Raw genomic sequence first — 10,258 nt, forward strand, 5'->3', positions numbered from 1 at the left:
TGTGTTCTACCACTTCACAGATGATAAAGGGGAGCGGAATCTTTGTTCGCGCAGTCTTTTGCAAAGCTAAAGTAATTCTTCTGAACTTCACTGAGTTATTCTACACTTGAGCTTACTGAACAACACACAGGTTAGTTTAATGCCTAGGAAATACCAAACACTACTGTATTGATGTACACAGTCTATCACAAAGGACCCCCGACACTGTCATTTTCTTTATAGAGTAGTGCATCCCTGGTTTCTCAGTGTGGCAGTAAGGAAAAAGAAATGCCTTGATTGAATTGCAAAGCTACAGGCCACCAATTCCACTGAAAGTCTCCTTTAAGGCAAGGAGAAAAACATGTCTTTGGAAGGTCGCCTCTAGCTTTAGCAGCCATAGTCCTAAGCTGTGCTTGCTTGATTTAGCAAACATCTTCCCTAGCCATTCTTTCATTGTGAAACATGGACAAAACACCCAACTTCAGCATTCATTCCAAGCCAAGATTCTTGTCTGTAACAGCAAATAATAATAAATTTTTAAGTTATGTAAAGAGGAATAGGAAAGGCAGGAAGCCAAAGAATTAAGAACCGTTTGACCATCACATATTCTCCTATGGCCTAAATAAACTACTGAGTTCACAAAAACGTTGCTGTCTTCAAGGTCAGTTATCACCAGACCCAAGAGAAAATTGAGTTTCCATGTTGATCTTTCAAATGGTATCTTAGAAAAACCTGAAAACTGACACACTAGATGCTTATGCCTACTTGATGACAGCAGCTGTAGTCATATGGAGCACATCTCAGCTGCGGGGTTTGTGTCTTCATGGAGAAGCACGGACCACTGTGAAGGACTTGCTTTGAGAGAGCGTAGCTGGCTCGTACCAAGATAAATAATGTTTCTCAGACTGGAGAGCATTCAGTTTCAACCACACAACATGTGCACCTCAGTTCTATGAGAATACATAGCAGGCTTCAATCTTAATGACCTGACTTTGGCCACAGGTCATCAGAAGCCCCTCCAAAAAGGCAGCACTTCCAAATGCAAAGACAGCCTCAATTTTCTTGGACTGTGTTATAAGGTAGCCAAAGTGCGTCTGTCCATACCCATTACATCACCCTTCACCAAGACTCATTAGCAACCTGTCCTAGTTTAGTGAGAGGTATCTTTTTCAGCTTTTTTCACATACTGACAACCATCACAGCATTTCTTGAAACTACAGACTGGACATCCACATTGCACTTGTACTGCTAGGCAAAAAAAGAAACCCATAGGGTTTGGGTTGAGGGACAAAGACTCATGTACCAGTAATGCAGCACGCATATAAGCAGCATGTTATCAAGGTCTTGGATTACTCCAAAGGAAGAACAAATTTCCAGCTCCCCTTTTGACTGAAATTCACTGCTTGACTGTGCTGGGAACATGCAAGAAGCATGAAATGTAATGTCTTGGAAAGCACAAAATTATTTTTTAACTTACATGGATTTCCCTTGCCCTTTTTATTTTGTCATTTCAGGTCCCTTCAAACCATGTGATCATCTGTTTGGTAGCTGGCTGATCAGAATTGGAGTGTGGACCATAGTGGGTTTGACCTTTACTTGCAACGCACTGGTGTCTGCTACAGTTTTCCGATCTCCATTGTATATGTCCTCCATAAAACTTTTGATCAGTTTAATAGCTATCGTAAATGCCTTGATGGGTCTGGCCAGTGGAGTACTAGCTGGCGTGGATGCATCAACTTTTGGTAGCTTTGCTCAGTATGGAGCGCAGTGGGAAAGTGGAATTGGTTGCCAAATAACTGGGCTTCTCTCCATTTTTGCTTCTGAGGCTTCCATTTTCCTCCTTACCCTAGCTGCACTTGAACGTGCATTCTCTGTAAAGCACGCTACAAAGTTTGAAACAAAATCCTCCATTGCTAGTGTAAAAATTGCCATTTTCTTTTGTTTTATGTTGGCACTAATCATTGCAGTGATACCACTCCTCACTGGGAGTGAGTATGGGGTTTCCCCGCTTTGTTTACCACTACCATTTGGAGAACCCACTGCTATGGGCTACATGGTGGCATTGGTATTGCTGAACTCCCTTTGTTTTCTGGTAATGACTATTGCTTATACAAAGCTCTACTGTACTTTAGAAAAGGGAGAACTAGACAACATTTGGGATTGCTCTATGGTCAAACATATAGCCTTGCTACTTTTTACTAATTGCATTCTTTATTGCCCTGTGGCCTTCTTATCTTTTTCCTCCTTACTAAACCTCACTTTTATCAGCCCAGAAGTGATTAAATCAATACTGCTAGTGATCGTCCCACTGCCTGCATGTCTAAACCCGCTCCTTTATATACTTTTCAATCCACACTTTAAGGAGGACTTGGGAAGTCTGCGAAAGCAAACCTTGTTATGGAGGAGATCAAAACATGCTAGTCTGATCTCTGTGAATTCAGAAGACATAGAAAAACAATCTTGTGACTCAACACAAGCATTGGTAACCTTCACAAGTGCCAGCATATCATATGACATGCCTACCAGCAATTCACTAATGCCATTGTCTTATCAAATGACAGAAAGCTGCAATCTTTCATCAGTCGCATTTGTTCCATGTCGCTAGCTTCAGTGGCAATACAGAAAATATCTATGTTTACAATTTCTTTAATCCCGAAAGTAAGTATGGGTGTGTGTATACAAGCTAGAGAGTGCCTCTGAATTATGGTTACACACATCAGAAAACAGACAATGACAAAACTTGCAGCAGGCTGAAAATTCAATACTTGAGCCTTCTCAGCCTGTTTACAAAATGCTGGGATGAAGAGAGAAACTGAAAGCTGCTGCAGTTTGTGCAGTTGTATCAGCTGCTCTCTTTTAAAGTAGCACTACTCAGAAAGGGCATCAGTTGGTCAAGAGCAAAAATACCATGTTGAATCGGTAAGCTTTTTTTCAGAGCATCACCTGGTACAGTTTATTTTCAGGGATTGGTTGGGGTTTTTTTCCCTTTTATTGTAATTTGGTTTTAATAATAGTTTTTCAGTGCCATGGTGGTTTTTATAAGCATCTATGTATGACCCTCTTTCAGCAAGGTACCTAAATGGAAGAGTAGTCCTGTTGAAGTCCTAAAGGTTTCTGCAGAAGAGACTCTGATGACTTTCCATGTTTGATAAAGCTGACTTAATAGTTTAACTGGCATTGGGTTTGGTTTGTAGAAGTCATTTGACTTGACAAAGCATTTTTAATTGTCAGCTAAACCTACAAAATTAACATGGTGTGAAAGAAGTTAATCAAGATCCTGTTAAGCACTTCAAATATAATTGTAAATAGCAAGCCATTGTCACATGGATGTTTTTCTATTGAGGTTCTGCACAGTTTGGTCCTGAATTGCTACCATACCAGTAGAATTACTCTCAGAATTACTGCTGATAAAATTGGCAGATGACTCGTAGAATTTGAGTGTGGAAAATACTGCATAGAAAGTCATCAATACAAGACAACTGGCATGCTGAAGGCAATGAAAGGACACCAAAGACACTCGCATAGAAACATTCATTTAAGGTCATTTGTCTAGGAACAAAAGCTGTAGTCTTACTTATGGCATGATCTCTGTCCTGTGAAGCATGATCCTAGAAAGCCTCTAGCTCACGGTCACTAGTCGGTTGAAAATTTAGAGGCCACTGTGTCCAAGGCAGTATCAAGTAGGAGTGAAGAGATTGTATGATCGGTGTTCTTAGTGCTGATGCAAGCACTACTGGACTATTTCAAACAGTTCTTGCATTGGCATGCTGTAAAGAATATTGTGAAGTTGAAAAGAATATGAATATCATAAATTTAAAGCAGCTTAAGAAAGAAGTTATTTTATCACAGTTTATAAGTAGCTGCTTCTGGGAAACAGAAGTTTGAAAGCAGAGGAACACAGTCAAGAGGAGAAGAGTCTGGTAAGATCAACTAGAAGTTGACATTAGGGATATGCAGCGTAGAAATAAATGTGCAAGTGGTTGACAGTGATGGACGTTAGCTAGTGGAACTATCTGTCACCAAAAATGTCTAAATTCAAATTGGATATATTGCCAAAAAAGGTATTGGGGCAGCTATTGGAATTCAGGGACTTCTGATGGCTTTAGTTTAGGAAAAGGTTAGATTAGGTTAACACAGAGTTCCTTTCTGGCTTTAAATCTGTTAGTACTCTGCTGAATCAAGGCATGTATGTTTACACATCCTAAGCATCCCAGTTACAGAGAAGAGACTTCAGGACTTTGCTAAGTGTACTGTTAAAATTCTCAGACAACAGAGCCACCGTCACTTCTCTAGGATATCAGTCTTTGACCTTGGCCAAGCCATCAGGGGATATTCCAGTATTCTTTTCTCAGAGCTGGCACTTTTTGCTCAAGCTGATCATTTAGGACACAAAAGTGCACAAATTTACTTTGTTTTTGTTGTTAAAAATAGCTCCCTGAGGAGTAACATTTAATAGCCCAGTACTCACTGCTCAGTTAATGGCCACTCAACTTCCAGGTGAATGAGACTAATTTTTTAACATTACCAAGGCTAGGCTAGCCCAGTAATTAAGGTAATCAGTTACAGATGATCTCTGTTGTTCATCTGGTACTATATATAAAACTTCCTGGGACTCAAAGGACAGATTTTCACAATGAAGAATTTGTTGCCAACAATGGATATGCCTTGATTTTCTTGTCCATTCACACTGGCATATTTTTAGTTTTGCAGCTACAGATGGCATCAGTTGACTTTGGCTGACATGTTCATCCTTCAGGAAAAAAAAATGAACCAATGCTGAAATTATGTATGATAAAGTCAGCTGAGTACTTATCTTAATCCTTTATCTCTTGTGGCTTTTGAAGCAGTGCAGCATACAGCTGGAGAATGATGCCTGAAACCACTTTGGATTAAACAGAGGATCAGTCAACCATTGCACAATACCTATTACCATGTTTACTTAGCTTTAATTTAACCGGGGTCCATCTGTGCTGCACTGCTTAATGTCAGTGAAATTCCTTTCAGCTCGCTATATTTAAGAAGTTTGTAAAGTGATTTGAGAAGCAAAATAATGTTATAGTTCTAAAGAGTAGTTAAAGAAAGCTTCTTTTATCAGAACTTTTTTAGCTTGCAGAAAGTCCTAAAGGCTTTGTGTCTTATTTTTATAAGCATGTTTGAAATATTTTGATCAGATATTTTAAACTTGAAATTGTTAAAATTCATTTAATAGATTTTTAAAGTAAAATGTGTAAATATAGAACTGTATTTATTATTACAGTGAAATGCAACCACAGTAAAGGACATGAGATTAAGCCCTGTACAGTTTCGTATTGATATTTGCTATATTTTCTGCTCATATATATTACTAAATTCATTATCTGTAAATAATATAATGTAAATGTGTAGTGATTGTAAATAGGTGACATGCTTTCTTTTCTATCAGTGTTCCAAACATATGTAAGTTGTAATAAAATGTGACTAAACAGTAAAGAGCATTTAATCAGGACCTAACACCTCACAAAATTGTGTGCATCCTCAATTAATCCCTCTGAAGTTGTTATAATACTTACACCAACCTCCCCAGATGTTCAAAATTCTTGGCAAATTGTGACTTACAGGTTGCGTGCTCTCATTAGGTGCCCAGGGAGCAAAAATATAAAGAATAGTGTTTCATTTCAACACAGACTAAGTCTTTTACCAAAACTTCACTCACAGACCCTTATGAACACATCCTGCTCCCTGTGCACGCCGCCTGTATCTCAGTGATGACCTCTCACAATTGACACGTGCGAGACTGGCATGTCCAACCATGCAACAAGGGCGCGCATCAGGTCAGGCAATGAACGTGCCTGAGGTACCAGCAGGCTTCACACCATACTGGACTACGTGAAAGATGAGGTTCTGCTTCTTTAAGCTGCTGCTTTTGGTGAGACAGCAAATTCTCCCACATACTTCCTTATTTTCTCTCCAATCCCTTATGTGGCAGATGAAGCAAACGGGATTACCGAACAGCTGGCAACATTCATCTGATACATGGCAGAGAGGCAGTAGCATCATCACATATGAAATGCATAGGATGCAGATGCTAAGAGCAAATGAAAGGTGAGGCCCAAAACATGGTGCTTGGCAAGAGACAGGTTGCTCAGGCTGCACTAGAAGTGACAGCTGAGTTGAATTTTAAAGACAGGCAGCAGCTGAGCACAGTCATGTCATCATCTAGGCATCGAGGAAAGGTGAGACAGCGGATGTATTCTTGTTAGGAGGGAGGGACTGCAGCTTAGAACAGTTGTATGTGCTTGGTTTTTCAGAGACCGTGATTCTGTAAAGTACATGAAAGAAAGAGATAAAATGTGAGAAAGCAATCATTTAGTCAGGAATTCACTCCATATGGTAAGTAACAAATTACAAAGGAAGGAAGGAAGGAGGGAGGGAAAGGGAAAGGAAGAGAAAGAGTCATGGATGTAAATTGATTTTAGCAGGGAGTGTGCAGGTTCTCAGCTAGAGTGGATGGGGTCATTTCAGCCAGAAGGGCCAGTGGAGAAGTAATTTTGGTGGGTGAGTTTCAGAATAGTATTATTGAGGTGGGACAGAACCAGCAGTGAATGAGGATGAGAAAGGCATTAATTATCTGTGGGAGGAAAAAAACAGAAACATGACAAAGATAGCATAGGGGGAGTGCATTAAGCCAGGGAGGAGAGAGGGCTTGCAAGAGACAATATGCAAACAGGGGCAGAGTTTTATAGGGTATGAAGAAGCGTGGTGGAGTTTTGTGAAGGATGAAGAGCTCGGAGTGGATACAAAAGGATGGAAGCAGTCTGATGGCTGAAGAGATTGAAATGGTACAAAAGCAGGCAGTGAGGATGCTTTCACATGCACACACTTGCACCAGGCAGCATAAACAATTTTAGAGCTGGGGGCCATCAGGGAGCAAAATGGAATTGTGTTATTTGAGGAGGGAAGTACTATAGCTTGAACATGGAAGGGAAAGAGAAGAACTATAAAGGAAGAATGGGCTGGTTAGTGAAAGTCTCAGTGCAGAAGGGAAAAAGAGGCATCAAGGTTATACATCTTGGTATGTAGAAGAAAGATTTTTATTAGTTTATGTACTAAATAGTGAGCAGTAGTGCCTGTGGTCACAACTTCGGTGTTCTGGGCAATGTGCTATCACGCATGAGTATAGATGACTTCTCCCTTAAAGCACTCACGCCACAGACATGTAGTGTTATCTGCAATAACAGCTGAAGGAGGGTTTACTGCAGCCTGATGTGATGGGTCGTTCAGGTGGAGCTGACAGAGCACACCACCTACTGTGGCACACTAGATACATTACTGAGTTTTATCTGGGAACTCAGTCCTCAGGGAAGATGCAGATATGTGAATGGCCAAGGAAAAAGAGCCAGTCAGAGATACAAGTGAAAGCCATAAAGAAGTTGGAATCACCTGTAAGAAAAATAGATGAGATGAGGCGGAGCCTTAGCAGACACTAGCAGAGAAGCACAGAGAACGATGCTGCAGAAGAAATGCTGCATCAGCAGGGCATGCGGCTTCGGAACTTGTTCCCAAAACAGGAGAGAACATCCCTTAGTAATTTGCTGGTCATACTTGATCTTGATTTGAGACCAACCACTTGCACAGTCCTTGCTGCTGCTGCTGCTCCATGTTTGCTTTCCACCTTAGTGGCCTACATAAGCTAGACAGCAAGAAAGCTGCTGCTGCTGCACAACGAATCAAACTCTGTCCTATCCATATCGTCTGTAATAGGAATTTCAGCTTTACAGTATTGGGCACTACTTATTTCCTCTGACTGTTCTGGAACAATAATCTCATAATCAGACATTTCTCTGACATCAGTTTAGGTTGGTGTATGAAAATTAAGGTATTGCTGAAATCCTCATTACTCAGCCACTTAAGAAAGGCTCAAATAATTAAAAATATTTGTAGCAAAATTAATGTTCTTCCTTCAGGAAAGCACTGGAAGACAGGGAAGTGGAGACAGAAAAGTAAGAATATGAATACGGAAAAGCTAACAATAAAAGACCAGAAGTAGGATCACAGCAGCCACAACAACAGTGTTAGAAAATCCTTTCCAGATCCATGAGACACAGCAACTGTGCAGATGCTCAGGTGCTGCAGAACATTGCTCTCAAACTCCTGCATAGCTGCACTCCTTCCACCAGCAAAGGATGGACCAGCATCCTCACCAACTGCAATAAGCACCTCATGTTCTCTTTCAAGAACATGTGCCAATCAAGGGACAAAAATCTGTCATTCTCCAACAATGTTACTGTAAAAAATAATGTGGGTATTATTATATATTATCTAAACTAAGCGCAGGAAATAGATTCAACTCTTTATCTGTCTTTGCTTTAACAGAGTCCCAGCTACATGAGATTAGAAATTTTAAAGAAAAATGCAAATTTACCTGTGCTAATAAATAAAGTAGAAGGAATTCCATGTGTTATACCTACCACTTGCAAGCCTACTGGAAAGAAAAGGCAACATCAACATTAAGAACATATTGTTCGCATAATGAGAATCACAGACCTGTGCTCCAGTGACTCTGGAGACATAGAAAATATGAGTATGTTCCCTCCATAAAACGATTTGTTGTGGCATTGTCAAAATTATCTAAGGATCCGATCTCAGTCATAGGAAAAAACAAACATTAAGAATATTCCTCTTGAGACCTGGCCCGCAGCCAGGATTTCTAAAAAACTCAGTCACAGACAAAGAGTCCACTCAAAATCCCTATTTAATCTTTTCACAGGTGGCAACATTTTCCACTTGTCAAGCAAAAAATATGCTTCATTAACAAGGGAAAAAACCTGTCCATCTGTGAATCTAAAGACTTCCACTAAGTATTATGCATGCGCATACCAAGAGTCTTCTCCAACTAGCCTTGGAAGTCTCAGGACTCCAAAACTAATACTTGAAGGAAGTTTCAAACATCTCCTTTTTCGTCTGGTGTCATTCTTGATATGTAATCACTGTTTTGACAGGTGTTTGCAGTTATTAATTTGGTTCCATGCATAACAACAGCTTCTCAGCTATGGATGTCACTGCAGTTACTATCAGCATTTTCAGTTTATGAACTGACCTTTTCCTGGAGGAAGGAGCTCTCCCGGCCTTCTAAGAAAAAAGTAATTGGGGAGATTGTTCTACTAAAACCAGAGGTTTTGTGTCCTGTAGGAGGTACCACAGCCTTCTGTGAAATCCTCCTAGGCCTCTTTTCTGGTTAACTATGAAAATGAACTTCAGAAAGTTTTGTGTGGCCAGGGAATGAATTCTAGGATATGAAATCAGTCTCAAGTCTGCAACATTAACAAATGCCTCAGCACCTCTCTCCCTGAACATCGTCATCAGTCAGCAAACAAAAGAGGAGCCGAGATCATTGTTCCAGGGAAGTACATAGAAGAGATGATTGATGAGATCATGTCTAAGCCATGGCTAACTAGCCAACTAGAAGAGACAGCCATTGGCATCTTAATTCATGAAGTGGGGAGATAGTTCCCTGACTTAACTGAATGCCCCCCTATGAATGCAAAGTATGAGGAGTTTTGCTTTATTTGATATATACTTGTCCCAGTATACAGACAACCCTCCATATTGTTGGATTTTCCCATGGGTTTCTTTCTTTTTTTTTTTTTTTGGTGGGTTTGGGCAACTGGCGATATTCTGGAGTTCATGACATTTCAGCATATCCTCAATACTAAAGTGTAACTGCATACAAATTTTATATACAGATTTCTCTGAACTGACTATTCCTCAAGGAAACTGACCGTTGCTTGCCGCTAAGCTAGCCATAGTTCTACATGCTTGCTCTTTTGTTTGGTGATGACATGGTATATTTGATACTTGTTAAATTCAGTGTAATAGATGAGCAAGGTGGAAGGCCCATTTGTAGAACTGAATGAGACAGAAAGCAATTTCCTTAAAAATGGGGTTTATATACTTACCTCAAGTTTCACCTACAGCTCCTTGAAAATTGTAAGATGCTTGAAGAAAACACTTAAGCATCAAATTTTCCACTGGACTTGTCTCCATTTTGCAAACAAATTTAACACCAGCCCACATCTATCTCCAGTCTGTGGAATATAGAGAGGCTTGAGATGCTCCAGCTGCCAGGATGGTCATTGCTTATGTTCATACCTGAAGATCTAAAATCCATCATACTAGGTCCTACTCCAAAATACAAGACAGTACAGCAAGTCAAACTTTGCAAGCCCTATCTTGCAAGAAAGCGTCTCAGCTCACGTTCAGGAACAGTTTTTAATTTAGCAATTTTCATTCTGACCCAATT

At 40.1% G+C, this 10,258-nt stretch overlaps 1 protein-coding gene across 3 annotated transcripts in view; it reads left to right on the forward strand.

The window, feature by feature from the left end:
* LGR5 (leucine rich repeat containing G protein-coupled receptor 5) overlaps window positions 1-5,481 on the forward strand; it is a 94,172-nt gene extending 88,691 nt beyond the window's left edge. For all 3 annotated transcript variants that reach the window (XM_075746765.1, XM_075746750.1, XM_075746758.1), the window contains one exon: window positions 1,494-5,481. In XM_075746765.1, the coding sequence (XP_075602880.1) occupies window positions 1,494-2,584 (1,091 nt within the window). In that variant the 3' untranslated portion in view covers window positions 2,585-5,481. The remainder of the gene's footprint in view (window positions 1-1,493) is intronic.
* Window positions 5,482-10,258: the final 4,777 nt, after the last annotated feature.

Source organism: Balearica regulorum, chromosome 1, assembly GCF_011004875.1.
Source record: "Balearica regulorum gibbericeps isolate bBalReg1 chromosome 1, bBalReg1.pri, whole genome shotgun sequence".
NCBI lineage: Eukaryota > Metazoa > Chordata > Aves > Gruiformes > Gruidae > Balearica > Balearica regulorum.